At 36.0% G+C, this 21,402-nt stretch overlaps 1 protein-coding gene across 1 annotated transcript in view; it reads right to left on the bottom strand.

Annotated features, from left to right (window-relative positions):
* Positions 1–5,674: 5,674 nt before the first annotated feature.
* LOC125670842 (probable aminopeptidase NPEPL1) overlaps positions 5,675–21,402 on the bottom strand; it is a 15,931-nt gene continuing 203 nt past the window's right edge. The window contains exons 2-13 of the mRNA XM_048906247.2: positions 17,042–17,213; positions 16,662–16,844; positions 16,019–16,276; positions 15,313–15,394; positions 9,272–9,414; positions 9,065–9,142; positions 8,454–8,554; positions 8,292–8,346; positions 7,947–8,028; positions 7,693–7,856; positions 7,449–7,559; positions 5,675–6,103 (exon numbers count right to left, since the gene is read on the bottom strand). Coding sequence (XP_048762204.1) covers positions 5,945–6,103; positions 7,449–7,559; positions 7,693–7,856; positions 7,947–8,028; positions 8,292–8,346; positions 8,454–8,554; positions 9,065–9,142; positions 9,272–9,414; positions 15,313–15,394; positions 16,019–16,276; positions 16,662–16,844; positions 17,042–17,188 — 1,563 coding nt within the window. The 5' untranslated portion in view covers positions 17,189–17,213 and the 3' untranslated portion in view covers positions 5,675–5,944. The remainder of the gene's footprint in view (positions 6,104–7,448; positions 7,560–7,692; positions 7,857–7,946; positions 8,029–8,291; positions 8,347–8,453; positions 8,555–9,064; positions 9,143–9,271; positions 9,415–15,312; positions 15,395–16,018; positions 16,277–16,661; positions 16,845–17,041; positions 17,214–21,402) is intronic.

Here is a 21,402-nt window from a genome sequence, read left to right as displayed (position 1 = left end):
CACAGGCACCAAAAACATGTATGTTGGGAAGTACACTTCCTAACAATTATGTCGCCCCTCTTCCAGGGAGGCATTGTTTTTGTACTTTCTGTCCATCTGTCACAAATTCTTGTGAACGATTCTTCTATATGGCTTATCAGATAGACTTGAAACTTTGTACAATACTTCATTGCCATTTGTAGATGTGCATGTTGGTTAGATGGAAGGATCCAACTATTTTCCTAAATGTTATAGTGGATTTAAGAAGGGTGGAGGATGTAAATTAGTTTGTGAACACTTCTCCTATATGGTTTATATCCAATAGACTTGAAATTTTGTACAAAAAATTACTTCAATGCCATTTATTATAGCAACAGGAGGATCCAATTGCTATCCTTAAAGTTATAGTGGATCTGAGAGGTGGAGGGGGTAAAATAGTTTATGAACACCTTTCTTATGTGGCTTATTGGAGTTCATAATGTCTGTTTCTGCTCATGCTTTCTCCTCCATACCATGCAGTACGTTAAGAGGAGGTTTCATTTGGAGCACTTCTAATTTGGGGAGACATTTGTTTTTCATAAAAACAATCTAGTTATAAACCCTAAACTAGCATTATCCTTATTGATCCCCTACTGGCAAAGCTGAAGGGGACTACTAGTTTCCTGTCCTTTCATAATTTAGGAAGCTTGGCATGCAATGAATCAGATGTAGGCTAGTTTAGTCAAACTTTACCAATTCTTATGCGATTTATTAAACTTTGTGCCGAATGAAACATCATTTTCCGGACTTTTTTCCACTATTCCACATGAAAATTGTGTTAAAATGTAGTTTTCTGGACTTTTGACATGTGGTTATCTAATGAGTAAATACAGTGATTTTCACTTTCATCACAGCTGACTCATTCTAACAAAAATGTTTTTCAACTTTAATCAGCAGAGAAAGTTACAAAAAATGAGCAGGGGTGAAACAGTTCATCACGTGACTTACTATTACCTGATCACGTGACAAACTGTTTCCCGGTCACTCGAGAAACTATTGCCCGATTAGCAGATTAGGTAATAAAACAATTATTTCATGTCTACTAGGGAAAGTCAAAACTATTGCCCCTCGGTAAAAGCGAAGACCCAGGGAAACTGTTGTCCTCGGCTAGACTTGCTCAAGTCTCTATGTTGTTTTTATTACTTTATCATTTCGTTCAAATTTTTCTGTGTTTCAGAAGTCTAAATATCTGCTCTCTACCATACTTAATGTCACCAAACATAGAGACTTGTAAACCCTGAACAGGGCTTATCAGCCTCCTAATTAAATCTGTCATCATGTATCCCTCTGTAGGGTGTTTTATGACCTTTCCCCAAATCAAAATGTTTTAGTTTAGCTGTTGAATTCCTAGTGTTTCCATATGGTCAATTCACATGGCAGTTTCTACACTGTGAAAGTTTTTCAGTTTTATTAGGTCACCTTAGTAAACTCGGGTGACCTATTGCAACTGCTCTGTGTCCATTGTGCGTTAACAATTCTTGATAACTACCATTCCAATTCTTTCCAAATTTGGTATGAAGCATCCTTGGGACAAGGGGGACATGAATTGTAATTTTCAGGACTCCTACACCCCTGGGGCCCAAACTCCTCGTCGAGGCCTCATTACGTCACAGTGCCTACGAATAGACCTCTCCTATGTGACGCACCACAATATACAGATTTGTATATTGTGAGTCCGCGATTATCACGCAGACAAATTACACTAAAGAAGTAGTTCGCAGTTAAAAGTCTGAAGATATTAATATTAAAAGCATTAATATAAAAGTATGGATTTTATTTTAAACATAAAATGATCAAAAGATCATTAAAAAGTAGGGATACTCTGTTCAAATTATTGTGTAAAGTAATGAATTTGATGTTTACGTTCTTGTTTTGAAAGTTGGTTACGTTTGACGTTATGTTTTTTCGTCATTCTACAGTGACGTCACAGTATACGCGGCCTAAGAAATCGCTATCCCATAATGCCTAAGTGGAAGAGTTTGGTTTGTGAGCAAACGAACTCTGGTGGAAGTTTGCCCTGGGGCCTTAGAGCAGGGCAAAAAATGGCCAATTTTCAAAAATCTTCTCTAGAACACCACACGTGTAAGAAAAACTAAATGCACTGTGATACAGAGCAGGAAGGACTCTACCAAAATTGAAAATTTCATCATCCCCGGGATAGAGTTTCTGACCCCAGCGAAAACCAAACGTGATATATAGTGTTTATGTGTAAAACGCTTAGATAACATCTTTTGTGCTATTGATACTAAATTGTAACTCAATGGATATTTAGAAAGAAAGGGTAGTCCTTTACCAAAATTTTTAATTTGATGATCTCAGGGGGTAGGGGTTTTGGTATCAGGGTGGGGCCAAAATGGTCAGTTATTAAATGTGTGAAAATAGAACTATTTTAACTTCTTTATAACTACTGTTCCAATTCCTTTCAAATTTGGTATGAAGCATCTTCGGGACATGTCGTAAAACATCAATCAATCTTCAGGACAAGGGGGACATAAATTGTAAATTTCATGATTCTAGATGGTAAGGGTTTGGTTTCATGGTGGAGCCAAAATTACTATAGTGATTATTATACCCCCCTTCAAAGAAGAGGGGCATATTGGTTTGCAACGGTCGGTCGGTAGACCACATGTTGTCCGCTCAATATCTTGATAACCATTCACTTGATGATAATGAAATTTCATACGTGGGTTGGTTATGAGTAGAAGAGGACCCCTATTGTTTTTCAGGTCAAAAGGTAAAGGTCAAGGGTCAATCTACTCTGACATAGGAATATAATGTCCGCTCAATATCTTGAGAACCCTTTGCTTGAAAGACATCAAACTTCGTACACCAGTACATCTTCAAAAGAAAATGACCCTTATTGATTTTGAGGTCACATGGTCAAACTGGACATAGGAATATAATGTCTGCTCAATATCTTAAGAACCCTTTGCTTGACAGACATCAAACTTAGTACATTGGTATATCTTCAGGAGAAGATGACTCCTATTGATTTTGAGGTCACATGGTCAAAGGTCAAACTAGACATGGGAATATACTGTCTGCTCAATATCTTGAGAACCCTTTTCTTGACAGACATCAAACTTGGTACACTGATACGTCTTCAGGAGAAGATAACCCCTATTGAGTTTGAGGTCACATAGTCAAAGGTCAAGAGTCACATTGGAAATAGGAATATACAGTCCATTCAATATCTTGAGAACCCTTTGCTTGACAGACATCAAACCTGGTACACTGGTACATCTTCTGGAGTTGATGACTCCTATTGATTTTTAGGTCACATGGTCAATCCACTCTTGACATAGGAAGATATTGTCTGCTCAATATTTTGAATTGATGATACTACTCTCAATTAAATGATGTGTGTGTATAACCCTTTTCAATTTTGCACCATGGGGGGGGGGGGGGGGGGGGGGGGGGCATATGTGTTTTACAAACATCTCTTGTTGTTTTTATCATTTGAAGGACTTCTTTAAGTTTACTGATGCAGTATAAAAACTAATTGCATAAGCTGGAAAAGCAGAAAAGAATGTACAACAAGAGTACCGCCAATGGTACATAATACGCCCTTGAAAAGCTAATATAGGGTGTTTTTCTTACTTGTCTTCAAATAGTATCAGCAATCATCAGAGTGTGACATACTTTCTTTGCATCGAAAAAACCCAAGACAAATCATGTATTCTCTATGTAATATTTTCACTTGGCGTAAGATGTATGTGTACCAAGTTTAATGGTCCTTGCCCAATGAATCAGTCTGCATCCTGCTACTATGACCTTGACCTTAAGAAACAATACGCATCCTCCACTTGGCATAAAGTGTTTGTGTACAAAATTTGACGGTCCTAGTCCCAATAGTTCGATTTGTATACTGCCTACAAGGTTTTTCCTACTAATTGATACTGTGACCTTGACCTTTGACTTTGAAAAACAATAGGCACCTTCCTCTCATCATGATGATCAAATATACCAAGTTATAATATCCTGGAGCTTACGGTTCAGTTTGTATCCTGCCCACAAGGTTTTCCTAAAAAGTGATACTACAACCTTGACCTTTGACCTTGAAAAACATTAGGCATCTTCCTCTCATCATGGTGATCAAATATACCAAGTTATAATATCCTGGAGCTTACGGTTCGGTTTGTATCCTGCCCACAAGGTTTTCCTAATAAGTGATACTACGACCTTGACCTTTGACCTTGAAAAGCAATAGACATCTTCCTCTCATCATGGTGATCAAATGTACCAAGTTGTAAAGTCCTAGGGCTTATGGTTCAGTCTGTATCCTGCCCACAAGGTCCGGACAGACAGACGGACGACGCCATACCATAATATGTCCCGTCTTCGACAGGCGTATAAAAAATGGTGAATTTTGCAAAGTAACTCCAAAGATCATCAAAGACAGAATATTTTTTGTTAATTGAAAGATATTACTTGCACAGTGACATAAATCCAGACACCCATACTAATAAAGTTTGCCTTAAGTGTGCAAGAAAAGTCAATTTTAAAGGTGAATGAAAGTGTTTTGAAACTTAAGACAAACTATAAGTGAACAATAGGAAGTATGTTGCAATCCTATGGACATGGAACATCTAAGAGATTAGTGTCTCATTGAATTTTAAATCACTTATAGATAACTGATCTAATTCTTATGATATGGCTTTAGAAGATTAGATATTTCCATGTTCATTTTAATTCAGAGAAGTTTTAATTGTTCAACTTTGTAACATTTTGGAAATCCCTATAGCCATACATCACCTGTCAACTAATCAGCGATTCTGCAGCACCACACTACAGTATTGTAATATGATCCCTTTACCGACCGTATTCTGGTCAGTGATTTTGCAGGGTTTACAAGTCTCTATGTTTGGCATTATTAAAAGTATTAAAGAGAGCACTGATTATTAAACATAGAGACTTGAGCAAGTCTAGTCCTCGGCCTACGACAACAGTTTCCCGGGTCTTCACTACTACCTCAAGACAAAATAGTTTTGACTGTTTCCCCGAATAGACATGAAATAATTGCATAACATATATTACACATTTAAAGCTAAAGCTTTCAGTGACTATAACATACATGTATATTACACATTTAAAGCTAAAGCTTTCAGTGACTATAACATACATGTATATTACACATTTAAAGCTTTCAGTGACTATAACATACATGTATATTACACATTTAAAGCTAAAGCTTTCAGTGACTATAACATACATGTATATTACACATTTAAAGCTTTCAGTGACTATAACATACATGTATATTACACATTTAAAGCTTTCAGTGACTATAACATACATGTATATTACACATTTAAAGCTAAAGCTTTCAGTGACTATAACATACATGTATATTACACATTTAAAGCTAAAGCTTTCAGTGACTATAACATACATGTATATTACACATTTAAAGCTTTCAGTGACTATAACATACATGTATATTACACTTTTAAAGCTAAAGTTTTTAAAATTATTTGAAGTCACATGATTCTGGCATACACATTTACACTTTCACTCTTTGAAGGGATCTGCAAAAATTTCAAAGGTTTTTTTTTCTTTTTTTGGAAACTCTGCTGTACTTCGCGAAGTGTTGCTCTTGTATTCGCACATGATACACATGTCGAGGAAATAAATAGAACATCATAAAAATTCCTAATATATGGAGACCACTATGTCCTTTATACAAGTTCAGTTCGTAAATCACATACAGTATATCACATAATAATATACATTTTGTACAAGGAAATGAGGCACCAAAACAAAATTTTCTTTTTGATCTCAATAACTAAAGCGTTACCTGCATGTATTTCCAATTTCATAAATGATTCATTTGTACTGTGAAAGTCAAATATGAAAAAAAAAAAACCCAGCTAGAAACATTTAATTTGTGCAACATCACAGCTTGCAGGCAGTTGTTCTGTCACCACTAGTGGCGGCGGATCTTCTTGGCAGAATCTTCATTCTCTACTTCCATGGCTTCCTGAATAGAGACAGGTGGCGCTATGTACTTCAGAAGAGAATTATGGGACATCTGACCAAACAAGGTAGCCAGCAGCGCCACCCCATATCCTGTTGCTCTCTCCCCCTGTAAGATTAATCAAACACCTTGTTATCCACAAATAAATATCTGATTGATTGAACACCTCATTATCCACAACAAATACTCGATTAATACATCTTGTTATCCACAACAAATACCCGATTAATAGAACACCTCATTATCCACAGATACCCAATTAATCGAATACCTTATTGCAAACAAATACCCGTTTAATCGAACACCTTGTTATCCACAAACAAATATCTGATTAATAGAACACCTTGTTATCCGCAATAAATATCCCATTAATAGAACACCTTGTTATCCACAAACAAATATTCGATTAATAGAACACCTTGTTATCCACAAACAAATACCCGATTAATTGAACACCTTGTTATCCACAATAAATATCTGATTAATAGAACACCTTGTTATCCACAATAAATATCTGATTAATAGAACACCTTGTTATCCACAAACAAATACTCGATTAATAGAACACCTTGTTATCCACAAACAAATACCCGATTAATTGAACACCTTGTTATCCACAATAAATATTTGATTAATAGAACACCTTGTTATCCACAATAAATATCTGATTAATAGAACACCTTGTTATCCACAAATATCTGATTAATTGAACACCTTGCTATCCACAATAAATATCCGATTAATTGAACTCCTAGTTGTCCAAAAACACCAGATTTCAATGTTTCACATTTACGCGGGTTTTGTTAGTAATAAACTTTCCCTGTTTCAACGTATTTGTTTTTCAATAAAAGCATTGGCCTGTCTATTACATAGCATAAGTAAGAGGAATAAACGTAAAGGGAGGAGACATAAACAAAGGGGGTAATTTCTGCATAATCGGCTTCACGTATTGCATAAATTATCATAATTTTATTCATTTAATAAAAATTACCCCACGTTTCCATTGTTATACATCTCTATAAAACAATTCATTCCTCCAATCAAAAAAAAGCAACAAACTGGTGATTTTTTGTAAAGGTGTACACTGGTATCATTTTCCCAACATCAAATCTATGAGTGTATGTGAAATTTCTTTGTAGAAAACATTAATGCCAGGTAATATTAAAAACTTTTTTTCAGCTTAACTATATTGTTCATGAAAATTAAAACAAGTCCATTTTCTGGTCAAATAGAATAAAGAATGTACTAAAAGTAATATACCATAGTTTCATCAATTTTCTCAAAAATGATATTGTTAAATGTCATTTTTGTGGAAAGCAATTCTGTATCCTTCTTTTATGAACAAGAATTTTACTTCGTTGATCACTTGATAAAATTTTGGTATTGGACATAAAATTATGAAACTATAGTACTCCTCAGTCGGGAGAAAACCTCATACAGTAATGTAACCTACGGAGTGAACAGGGGCAGCCATATCAATATGTAGCCACACGCCAGAGTAATCAAAGCCAAGGTTGGATGCGATGTAGAGGCCAGCACAGGATACCTGAGCATTACTTCTGTCCTGTAAATTGTAAACAGCTTGTATCATTTGATGTTAATGATGAAATGGTTCATTCCTTAGATACGGTATCATTTACATGTACACGATTACTGATGAGTCATCAATTGTGTGTATTAGATGTGATGTCACTTACCGCTACAGAGTTTTTGGCATCTGCTATTGCACTGTTGAATTCTGGGAAGTGAAGTTCTGGGGAGTATGGCATAGGATGAACGAGATCGGCTGAATTCTGCCCAGCCTTCACACACCAAAGTTCCATGTTTTCATCATTAGTTACAATGCTACCATGATATTTACCTAACCACATAAAACAGAAGTCATTGATAACAATAAATCATCATGCTATCTCTTATACAAACCCTTCAGCATACCCTTTTTTTCACTTACCAGTGGCAATTCCTTGGGCACCAGTCAAGGTTGCCATATCAACGACAACATCTGCTTTTAAATCTTTTCTAGCATAAGCAACCTGGAAAAGAAAAAAAAAAAACCAGTCACTTACTACACAAACTGAAATCATTTTGAGTTTATTGTCCAACTGCATTTGTGGCCAATTTTAATCTTGACCTTCAAACCTGACCTTCACCTTTCAGTTCAATAAGTAAGACATCTCTACTTTGTATACTTCAAAAACAATATGACCCTGATCTTGGATCGAAAGGGGGGGGGGGGGGGGGTGTAAAAACTCCCTTGAATTTTACTCTGCTTCCATACTGTGGTAAAACAACTCACCCCATCTGCCAGAACAAGCCTTCCCTCTGCGTCTGTGTTATTCACCTCCACAGTTCTGTTTTAAATTATAAAATTTGATGTTCATTGTACATGTACATTGCACAAACTATTAAGCAGTAAAAGATATTTTTATGAGCTTCCTCTTTACAAATAATATCCTACCTTCCTGAGTAATGTGTGTACACATCGTCCGTTCTGGTTGCCAAGGGACCCACTGCATTCTCGGCTAGACAGAACACTGCATGCAGATTCTCACTAAAACCCTGAAATCACAAACAGAACACTGCATGCAGATTCTCACTAAAACCCTGAAATCACAATTAAATGTTTTAATTTGCTATGCCAATTCTGTAGTATAGTTTTGCACTCTGTCGTAGAATGTATAGATAATTATGTTGTCCCTCTGTAGCATTAGACAGCACACATCAATATCGCTTTCTACCCGTGCTGTAGCACACCAAAGTCACATTTTTATGAACACCATGCACCATGCCTTACATCAATGAAAATCACTGACACAGCCTACTTATATAATATGTTAAATGTCTGTCTTTTCACATACATAATATTGGGAAGGTAGTCTTTGTACGTTTAATATGTTACAAATTATTTCATATGCAAAATCTTCACTTTAATGATAACACACGTTAAAGGATATGTTATAATACTTACATGTACCAGTTTCACAGAAGCATAAAAGCTCCCAGAATTCCTGTAATACTTACCAGTTTCACAGCAGCATAAAAAGCTCTCAAAATTCCTGTAATACTTACCAGTTTCACAGCAGCATAAAAAGCTCCCAGAATTCCTGCTGCTCCACCACAGTCACGCTTCATCCCACACATGCCTTGCTGTAAAAAAAAAAATCAAGAATTATTTCATACAGAATTCTCTGAAATAAAACCTATCATTGCTGGACACTTAAAATCAATAGGAAATAGATTCTTCTCCACCATTTAATATTAGATTCGTAAAATTACCCTTGTCTTAATGCAGAGTCCACCCGTGTCAAACACAATCCCTTTGCCAACCCAGGCAATGTTTTTAGTAGCGCCCTCTGGTTTGTGGCTGAGAACAACCAGAGCTGGCGGGTGTTCTGCAGACCGTCCAACATTATATATACCTATATATATATAGAGAGCAGAGGAAAAGAATTATTAGAATTATGTATCAAAAACAAGCTTAGAGTAGCCAATGGGAGACAACATTATATATACCTATATATATATATATATATATATATATATATATATATATATATAGCAGAAGAAAGAATGATTAGAATTACGTATTGAAAAAAATCAGTATATGCACCCAGGGGTGCATGAGCCGAGTTGCATGGGATACATTGTAAAGCCAGGAATGACGTGGTATATTTATAATTGTGAAGAACTAATTTCAGTTTTAAACTTTTCAAGTTACTGTCCAGAAACCATATTTGTCTGAAGTTTTCAATCTATATTCGGTCACTGTGACCTTGACCTTTGTTCTCCAAAATCAATAGGGGCCTGGCTTTGCTGGTATCCAACAATATATCCAAGTTTCATTTGATTCAAATTAAAAAAATTTCGAGTTATCCTCCGGAAACCAAAATCCTTTTGGAATTTTAAATCTATTTTCAGTCACTATGACCTTGACCTTTGACCTATTTTCTCCAAAGTCAATAGGGGTCTTCCTTACCTGGTACATAACAATATCTTCAAGTATCATTTGATTCGGATTTAAACTTTCTGAGTTATCATCCGGAAACCAAATATTTCTGAAATTTTCATTTTATATTCGGTCACTGTGACCTTGACCTCTGACCTTTTTTCTCCAAAATAAATAGGGGTCTTCCTTACCTGGTACCCAACAATATATCAAAGTATCATTTGATTAGATTGTAAACTTTTCAAGTTATCATCCGGAAACCAATTGTTGACGCCCAACCGCCCGCCCGCATCACCAAACCAATAGCCAAGTTCAACTTTGTTGCAACTCGGCTAACAAGCTTAGAGTAGCCAATGGTAGAACATTTGGTGATAAACTGTAAAGACTTTATTTCGTGATTTACCTGTGATGAACTGGTTACATATGTATTCATGACCGACAATATCTTAAACATACAAAAGACATTCTAAAAAGGACGGGTTTGGGGCAAGAAATTATTTGCGATGAAGATTTTGCGAACCTAGCGAAAATTTCTCGCACATGAATTAAAGTTGGTTTACAACTGTATTGGAAATTCACATGTCACAACGAAGTGAGTTCCAGCGTGTGGTAGACTATTTCATTGTATCTGAATAGTCCAGTGTGGTAGACTATTTCATTGTATCTGAATAGTCCAGTGTGGTAGACTATTTCATTGTATCTGAATAGTCCAGTGTGGTAGACTATTTCATTGTATCTGAATAGTCCAGTGTGGTAGACTATTTCATTGTATCTGAATAGTCCAGTGTGGTAGACAAGAAGAAAGAGAGATATCAAAACAAGCTACACATGACATAATGCAGAGAGAGATCACAATTGATGAATTGAAAAGATCCTTAAAAAAGTTGAAAAAGAAAAAGTCTCCAGGTCCCGACAACATCACCAATGAGATGTTACAACACCTTGGTAACTCAGCACTGAAAACACTGCTTGATATCTTCAATCTAAGTTGGATTCAAGGACATGTACCACAATGTTGGAAAGATGCTATAATGATGCCAATACTAAAGAGAGGAAAGAACAAGTCAAAAGCTTCCAGCTACCGCCCTATAAGCCTAACAAGCAGTTGCTGTAAACTGATAGAATGTATAATCAACAAGCGCATGCAAGTCTATTTAGAATCAGAGAAGATCATTGGACATGAACAAGCAGGCTTTAGACAATACAAAAGTACAGAAGACCAGACAACACATCTAGCACAGGTTATTGAAGATGCCTTCCAAGCCAAAAAAGTAACACTTGCTGTATTCATAGATCTACAAAAAGCCTTTGATAAAGTATGGAAAGATGGACTACTAGTAAAATTGCTCAGATCTGGAATCGGTGGTAGAATGTACAAATGGATCAAATCATATTTGAACAACAGAAAAGCCAGAGTTTTGGTTGATGGACAGTGTGGAAAAAAAGTCCTTCTACGACAAGGGGTTCCACAGGGAGGAGTACTCCTGCCGACCCTTTTTATCCTCTATATGAACGATCTTGTTCAACAGCTACCAAAAGGTGTAAGCACAGCCCTTTATGCAGATGATCTTGTTCTCTGGTGCTCAGAGGAATATACAACCACAGCAAAATACAGAATACAAACTGCTTTAGACAGGGTAGTGACATGGGCTGAGCAATGGTGTGTTACAATCAACAGAGAAAAAAACAACTGGAACTCTGTTCTCACTCTCCCAGAAAAACCAATCTGTACAGCTTAAACTGGGCAGCACATCACTAGAGATTGAAGACCAACAAACATATCTTGGAGTAACCTTTGATAAAAGAATGACATGGAAGCAGCATATAACATCAGCAAAAGCAAGAAGAAAACTAAGCATCATGAGGAAATTGGCAGGAACAAATTGGGGTGCCAATGAAAAAATATTAAAATCAGTTTACCAGGGGAATGTTCATCCACATCTCGAATATGGATCTACCTCATGGATGACAGCATCAAAAATCCACCTACAGACCTTAGACAAGCCGCAAAATACTGCTGTACTGAAGATCACCCAATGAATAATAGACTAACGCAACTCTCATCAGGCAGACTGAAAAGATCAAGTTTTGTATTAGAGACAAGAGCTTTACAAAGAGAACATCATGAATCGCTACCAAAGCAAGTCAAACCTATAGCCTTTTCTGTAAATGACTACCCTACTGAAGATAAACTGAGAAATGTCAGCATTCAGACATCAGTACCAAACATCACATCCAAAGATGAACAATCTGATATTGTAAAGAAAACTCACACTATGACCATGCTAGAAGAACAGTACCCCTCTGAATTTTGGATAAGAGTATTCACGAACGGATCAGCCAAAAATGCAATAAAAAACGGAGGGGCTGGTATATACATCCAATATCCAAATGGAGAGCGACAATCTGAAGCAATACCAACAGGCTTGCATTGTTCCAACTATAAAGCTGAAGAAAAAGCCATCAGTCATGCTGCACATACCATCACAGACAAAGTCAGTATCACAACTCCAGTTGTTTTCCTTACAAGTGCTCTGTCTGTATTACAGGGATTGACAAACAACAAGCTACCATCACTAGAACAGGCGCTATTTAAAATTCAAAGCAGCATAACAGTGCTACAATGGATCCCTTCGCACTGTGGAGTCTATAGTAATGAACAAGCTGACATTCTCGCAAAACAAGGTGCTGGACAACAACAGGAGGAAAACCCAGTCTGCCTTGCAGAGATGAAAACCATAATAAAATTTCTGTACAGAAAATCCAACCATCAAGACAGTTACCACCATCTGTCGAGACCTTAACAAACCATCATATTCAGACTGAGGACAGGACACAATAGACTAAACAAACATCTGAACAGAGTGATGAAAGTGGTACCATCCCCAATGTGTCCCTGTGGTGATACAACACATATTCTACAGACATGCAAGAACCATCAGGCATTAAGACAAAGGATATAGCCATTACCAACAACCATCCAGGAAAAGACATAAAAAGACGTTCTGGACACTTGCCTTCTAAAGAAATTTAAACTACAATCATATGACACATTTTATCCACAGTGTGCCATTCTAGTCTAGGGCAATGCGACAGTAAACGGAGTGTGTATGGAATTTCCCCAAAATGTCAATACAAAGTTTCATGGAATTCAGCTATTTAAATTTAATGTGAAATGGATCTAAAAAATTGTCTGCATTATCTACAACTACATTTATCATAGTACGTAGAAAAAATATCATGATACTCATACATATTCTATTACAAGAGGCCCAAGGGCCTAGAATCGCTCTTCTGATAAATTGTACAACCCCACCATTTCTATTCTTAGCCTCTTAGTATTCTAAATCTTTAGTTAAATCCTAAGAATTCAAAAAAAGTAGGTCAATGTGACCTACTTTTTGGTTTACACATTTTGAGAACCCAAGAAATATCAACTGACAAAGTTTGATGATTTTAAGCCAATTAGTATCTGAATATTGAAATATAGCTGTCAAATTCCAATCGTAGGTCACGGTGACCTACTTTTTGGTCAGCGAACTCCGAACATGCAAGACCCATCAACTGACAAAGTTTGATGACTGTAGGTCAAATAGTATCTGAAATATATAAATATAACTGTCAAATTCCAAAAGTAGGTCAAGGTGACCTACTTTTTCGTCAACACCCTTCAAACATGCAAGACCCAACAACTGACAAAGTTTGATGACTGTAGGTCAAATAGTATTTGAATTATATAAATATAGCCATCCAATTCCAAAAGTAGGTCAAGGTGACCTACTTTTTGGTCGACACCCTTTGAACATGCAAGACGCATCAACTGACAAAGTTTGATGACTGTAGGTCAAATAGTATCTGAAATACATAAATATAGCCGTCCAATTCCAAAAGTAGGTCAAGTAGACCTACTTTTTGGTCGAAACCCTTCGAACATGCAAGACCCAACAACTGACAAAGTTTGATGACTGTAGGTCAAATAGTATCTGAAATATATAAATATAGCTGTCAAATTCCAAAAGTAGGTCAAGGTGACCTACTTTTTGGTCGACACACTCCGAAGACTCAAGATGCATCAACTGTCAAAGTTTGATGATTGTAGGTCAATTAGTGACTGAAATATATAAATATGACTGTCAAATGCCAAAAGTAGGTCGAAGACTCAAGATGCATCAAATGACAAAGTTTGATGATTGTAGGTCAAACAGTGTCTGAAATATAGTAATTTAGCTGTCAAATACCAAAAGTAGGTCACGGTGACCTACTTTTTGGTCGACACAAACCGAAGACTGAAGACGCATCAACTGACAAAGTTTGATGATCCTAGGTTTTACAGTGCCCAAAATATGCATCTAAAATTGAAAATGTGAAATTTGAATATCTGCAAAATTCAAAAAGTAGGTCACTGTGACCTACTTTTTTATAAATATGTTTCAAGGCCTCAAGATGCATCAACTTACAAGATTTGATGATTCTAAACCTCTGGGTATTTGAAATAACAACTTAAAATATATCTATAAATGATAAGCCATAAAATTCAGAAAGTAGGTCACGGTGACCTATTTTTCAGTTGACGCATTTCAAGGTCCCATGATCCACCAACTGACAAGTTTTGATGATCATAGGCTTCAAAGTGTCCAAGATATGCATCAAAATTAATTTTAAAATAAATACCTGCAAAATTTAAAAAGTAGGTCACCGTGACCTACTTTTGAGACAACTTGACACAAAGTCCTAAGATGCATCAACTGTCAAAATTTGATGATCCTAGTCCTTATAATGACTAAAATATCAAAGATTTAAGGAAATATAAATTTAGGTCAACTTTGAAGTGACCTTGAGACCACGCCCTTTGCCCCAGGGTAATGCCTTGAACAATTTTTAATCTACAACATATCCTCATCCTTATGTGTAAGTTTGGTTATAATCTGCCCAGTGGTTCTTGAGAAGAAGATTTTTTAGCAACCACTACTTTTGTTTGTATTTTCCTGATTATTTCCCCTTGTTAAAGGGTCACATCTCTCTATTTAGTATGTATGAAAGCCCTTGGGCCAATGATAACCTGTAACAAATTTGAAAAAAAATTGGCCAAGGGGTTCTTGAGTTATAGTCCTTTTTCTAAAAAGTTTACGCACACCGCACAAATGGCCATAGCATTAGCTCTTTGAGTCTTCGGCTCAGAAGAGCTAATAATGGAGATATCGTGACAAATATAGACTTGTCCACTCTTGGTGTGACTAAGTGCTATAGTATCAATTTATCCTAATCTTAATCCTTGTTTCATTTTTACTATATTAACAAAAGAAGAGAAAAATAAAATGGGGGAGAAAATTTCTAGGTATAAAGTATTAAAAAACAATTGCAGTTCACAAACCTCCAAACCCCTTCTCTTTCAAATCCTCTCCCCGAACAATGAATGGAGTAATCTTCAGTTCTCCAGCAATTATCTCCGCCTCCTGTAAACAAAAGTTCAATAGCATTACAATGTAGCACATGCATCATCACTGTATACAGGACTACTTTCGCCCAGTGTTATTTTCGTTCTTCTACACTTGCAAACAGTTTCACGCTTTTTAAATTCATACAGACACAGTTGTGTTAAGTGAGAGAAAAGAGAGCAAACAGTTTCACCCCTTTTTAAATTCATACAACCACAGTTGTGTTAAAAGAGATACACAAAAATAAACAGTTTCACCCAGTCTTTAAATCTGCCCACTGACAACGAGGATTAACAGGACGAAAATAAAACAGGGATGAATACAGTATTAACAAACAATAAAGGAAGATGTTAACCCTTGAAAAGGGCATGACTTAAAGATCCCCTCTGTATAGTTAAGTGAAAACAGTCTAGTGGTACTAAACAAGAAGTTGAAAATGGCTAAACTTAGCATTAAATAAAATTTCCAGAAGTGTTCCCCCAAAAAGAATGTGTTAGATCTTACACGGGACTGAATTAATTATGGACAACATTAATTCTAAAATACAATGCATAATAAGCATCCAATCAATTAAATTTCAGGAGCAGTAATGAGAATCTTAAATTTAGTCAGCAAAGTATCCCAGGAACTGCTTATTTTCACCTTCACAAAATGATCTGTATTCATGTGACTGCAAGGCTTGTCTACAATTTCAGCAGCCAGTCGAATGCCATGAGCCGAGGCAGACATAGCATGGAGGTCGTCCTTAGTCAGAGGTTTGCCCTTGTCTTCTCCCACTAACAGGAATTCCACAGTTAACATGTGGTCCTCGGCACTCTGACCAGATTTCCCGGAAAACAGGGGTAAAACTCGGGCCACAGAGCATCCCAAGGCATAGGCATCCTTCCTCTCACATACAATCTGTAATGTAATTGAACAACTACTCCACACCAGTTTATAAATCTAAGATTCCCTAAATCTCTGTTACAAATTCTAGAAACCAGACAACTTATTTGCTAATATCAGTAAGTGATGACCTGATTAAAAAGCACAGCAACTAATATTTTTTTAATTTCAAATTTTATACCTCAAACAAGTCATCTTCGCTAGCCAAGGGTGACGAAACACAGTATTTCTCTGTCTTTGTATTGTCACCCTTGGCTAACGAAGATGCAAAAAAAGTTGGAATTAATTTTCAGAAACAATTGTAAACATGAACTAATCATGCTTGGACAATACAAAGTGTACAATCCATGTTATCATAAACTTCTTTTAAATTTCATAAGCTTAATTACAATTTCATTACCACAACAAATTCTTCTTGGCCCAAGAGAAAAGTTTTGACAAGTTTTGACAAAGAGTGAGCACGGGACGGAGCGTTGTGCCGGCTACACTTCACAGGGAGGGCTGCAATAGTGGCATTCCTCAACCAAAGCGGACAACTGGATGTCGGCGAGGAGGATAAGCTTCCTACACCTTGATCAAATGTCTGAAATACAACGATTTGTCAACTCACCATATTTTTTATAATTAGAGATGATATTTAGATTATATATTATTATATTAATATTTCAGTTACAAATAAAAACAGATATTGACAAACTTGGGGGGAAAAAAATAACATGTACACGTATGTTATGGGCATCATAAATGTTGATTCCCTTTTTTAAAAATTGTGTTACATACTTCTTTATCGACCCTTGGTGCCAATTTGGTTTTCACATCATCAAAGGTGATGCTGGTTATGTGAGGCAGCTGTCCAATGATGACCACAGGGAAATCCTTGGGGTCTGACTGTGTCAGTTTCCCTCCAAATACAAGCTTCACTGGCATCCTGTCTCACTTTGACATTCACAATCTATAAAGGATACAAACTGACAGTGCTCTAACACCCTGAAAACACTTCTTCACGGAGGCCAAGTTCACCGGAAGTGATTTTTCTGCAAATGAATCCAACTGAACTTACAAAATTCAATTTCACACTAAACTGATGATAATCATCTGGAAACTTACAAAATGAGGTGACGTCAATTTCACACTAAACTGATGATAATCATCTGGAAACTTACAAAATGAGGTGACGTCAATTTCACACTAAATTGATGATAATCATCTGGAAACTTACAAAATGAGGTGACATATGCGCTAAAGTCATTGTTTATTGTTGACAGCAGAAAAGATGCACTATTTGAAATGATGACAATTATCATCGATTTAGTGTGGAATTGAAAGGTGTTGGTTGGATAGATTTGTGGGAAAAACCATTCATGGATTGATTTAGGCAAGTACTGAAATGATATCAAAGCGCGACTGATTTCCCAGGCTTGGACAGAAACGACGGGGCAGCAGTGTTGAATAATCGGGAAAATTCCATAATCGATCAAAATCGGAAGAACTAGATAGATCAATGATCAATATAATCGGTATTTACCCGTAGTTAATAAATGTTTATTATTTTGGGGTTATTTCCATTTAGTTTTATGGATATGTGCAACATACACACATCTATTAGCTTATTTACGAGGAATGAAACGTTTTTTTCTCTCTAGCCATGACATCCAGATTGGCTTTAGTTTAGTTTAAAAAACCTTAAAAGTTTTCAGACGTCCGACTTTGGTTTCCATGGGTAGGGACATATATCAAGTTATCAACTAATCCGAGATTCCTCCGACTCTTACCCCCACTTTTATATCGTGACATGTGCGGGAGAGAGTCAGAGTGGACTCTATAATGAAAAGTGGGAATTCAGCAACACCAGCTAGTGTCGCTGCATTGCCAACCTTTTACAACTTTATTTCGCGGATTTACCATCCAAAACGCAAGGATTCGGTTATCGGATGATTATTCTACAAGTTAACCATGACTAAATTGATGCTATTGCTGTGTAAAAAGCTGTAACACTGTCAAATGAAGCATCACTTTGACTTTGGTCGCCTCCTCGCCATTCGAGTTCTTTGCGCTTGATGTCAGCACACAAATTCACAAAATTCCAATCGGCGTCAAAGTAGTCATGATTAACTTGAGGAAAACTCATCCGATAACTGAATCCTATCTAGATCAGCGAAATAAAGATGTCAACGGTAGGCACAGCAGCGACACTAGCTGGTGTCTCTGAATTCCCACAAGTCTTTTGATTATGGAGCCTGCTCTGACTCTCCCCCGCACATGTCATAATATGAAAGCGAGGATAAGAGTCAGAGGAATCTCGGATTAGTTATCAACTTCATAATTATTGAGTTGATTTCAATATCCATGATGATGATGATGATATCTAAAGCCTTCTTCCTTTTCAAATGTATTGATTGATATATACATAGTTGATTCGTTTATAATGGGCTTGTGTTCGGGCGACAATCGATTATGAAAAATGGAATCAATAATCGGAATCGACGAGCCCAAAACGATCAACAAGTTAATTGTTTTATCACTATGGGGCAAGAGATCAAATATGAATTAACCCTCGTTTCCACAGAAATTACACATCAGGCTCAGGGGCTCATCACGAAATTTTTGTCTTATTAAAATTTGACATCGTCTATTCTATTGCCTCAATCACACGAAGAATTTAATTCGCATTAAACGTAAGTTAATGCGAATTAAATCTGAACCGCGTTCACACGGAGATTTTAATGCGCATTAGTTTACTTCGAATTAAAATTTACGTCGCGATTTAATGCGAATTAAATTAATACTTCGCATTAGATCCGTGTGAACGCTAAGCAAAGCTAATTCGAATTAAATGTAGACGCATGCGTAATGGCCAATTTGGGTCACATGCATCATACCCATGGTCAGCTATATATATTAATGTTAGTTTTGTACGAAAAACTAAGCAAAATGATAATAATCACTAAAAACATGTACAAACAGCATGTCATTAGATAATGTCAGACGTAAATCTGTGCTCTGCATAGGCATACTGAGTAATACATGTGGAAGGAATTGTTTTTAAATACGACAAATATGTTTTAAAATAGTGATAATATGATTTTCTTTTTTACATTTTTTAAAACATATGCCGCTCATTGTTAATTTTTATACCATATGACGTCATAGTAGACTTATAATATGTATTAGTAATTAAAAATTACGTCATAACAGTAGTCAGCGGAACGGTGAAAAAGACTTTCCGAAGTTTTGAAGAAATAATATATTGTCTAGATTGAATGCTGGTTGTCGGAGGAAATGACAAGTAATTTCTTGGGAACATATAAATAAACACGACAAAAAACTCCTTATGTGTAGATCAGAATTATGTATGTAGGCCTAAATTGTAAACATGTAGTATACTACATGTAGGCCTATATAGCGTTTTGAACAAAGAATTCTGTATCTACACAATATTCATTAAAATATCTATAAAAATAATTTTCAATAACATAGTCTATTCTTTAATTTATTTCGCGCACCCTTTAATAGAGATGCATATGAATTTAATGCGCATTAGTTTACTTCGCATTAAATATTACCGCCGTGTGAACGCTATTTAATTCGAATTAATTTAATGCGCATTATTTTACTTCGCATCAAATTTGATGCGAAGTAAAATTTAATGCGCATCCGTGTGAACGAGGCATATATTTACACGTGTAAATATAGAATAGAGAGGGTCAATTCATGACGAGGCCCTATGCATCATCCTCAGGTATCCTGCAGAAGAGGTACCAGGCCATCATTAAAAAAATTTTGTTTGATGTACTCCGACCCACATTTTTCAAGTCGGGTAGGTAGGTCGGTATTTTTTTATTTATTTTTTTAAAGTCATGAAAATCAGATTTACAAATTTACTGATGTTTTCATTAAACATGTAACGCTGCCAGACAGAATATAGTTTAGAACATTCATTTTGTACACATTGTATATAATACACATAAATCTTCCAATGTCTTCTGAAATTTTCTCAGGACGTTTTGTATTTGTCACGAATGAGGACCTCTACAGTTGTTAATAAATAAATTAACACCCCTTTTTATTACCACCGATTGATTCTTCTATTTGTGGTTTGACATTCATAATAGTAATCACTTAAACACTTTAATGTGATCCATGAATATCCAAGTGAAAAACATGATGATGGCAATTTACAATCAGTTTTAATATTGCCCAATATAATTTTAATGCCGACTTCCCTGCATCGTTCAATTTGTTGTGACGATCATGTTCCATTCGTGTGTCTCAGTTTAAGAGCAAAGTAAAAGTGCCTTTCACCTATTAAATCGTCATAACATTTAAATAATCCCATATCAAAATTTTATGCGTGCTTTTTCAGAAATATATATCACGCAGACTCGTGGTCAACCATAATTTCGGTGCGCTATCTCACGTGATTTTTTATTTAAGTAACATGGCTTTCAAACTTTTGTACACAAATATGATCAGGCCTCGACAGGGCAGTTCGTAGCTTCTTGCTCTATCTTGTTGGTAGATAATGTGGTAATTTGGAGCAGGGATGCGGTATATTTGATTGTTCATATAGAAAAGTGTTTGAAAAGTTCCCGGATTAACAAAATAACGGTCATTATCAAAGTGAAAGTAGAACCGAAAGACGCCTAAAGAACATTTTGATACAGCGTAACAAAAATTCTGTAAAACAACTAGTCAAAAAAAAAAGGCATCAACTTTAAAACTATAGTTCGAAGAATGTCTACTTTCCAATTAAAATTTCTAAGTGTGGAAAAAACGACTGGGTCGGGACAAATTTCACGGGTCGGTCAGAGTACATCAAACAAATCAATTTTTATTTTAAGCCCCATTTGATATTTTAAAAATTCACTTCATTTTTTATTTAGGCCCCTGAAATTCTTAAATTAAAGGGTTCAAACGACTCCCAAGAATAAAATATCTATACAGCAACTCCCCCAAAGCACAGGAGTCTGAAGTTTTTTCAATATTAGAGCTAAAATAAAAAAAATAAAAAATACATACCCCCTACTAAAAAAACACTGTGTGTATTTTTTTTTTATTTTAGCTCTATATTATTGAAAAAACTTCAGACTCCTGTGCCCAAGCAATTAAGAAATTCTAGCGACCGGTGATTAATCTTCTCT

Source organism: Ostrea edulis, chromosome 1, assembly GCF_947568905.1.
Source record: "Ostrea edulis chromosome 1, xbOstEdul1.1, whole genome shotgun sequence".
In the NCBI taxonomy this organism is placed as follows: domain Eukaryota; kingdom Metazoa; phylum Mollusca; class Bivalvia; order Ostreida; family Ostreidae; genus Ostrea; species Ostrea edulis.
Note: the sequence above shows the minus strand (reverse complement) of the source record. Positions and strands in the feature narration are given on the sequence as shown.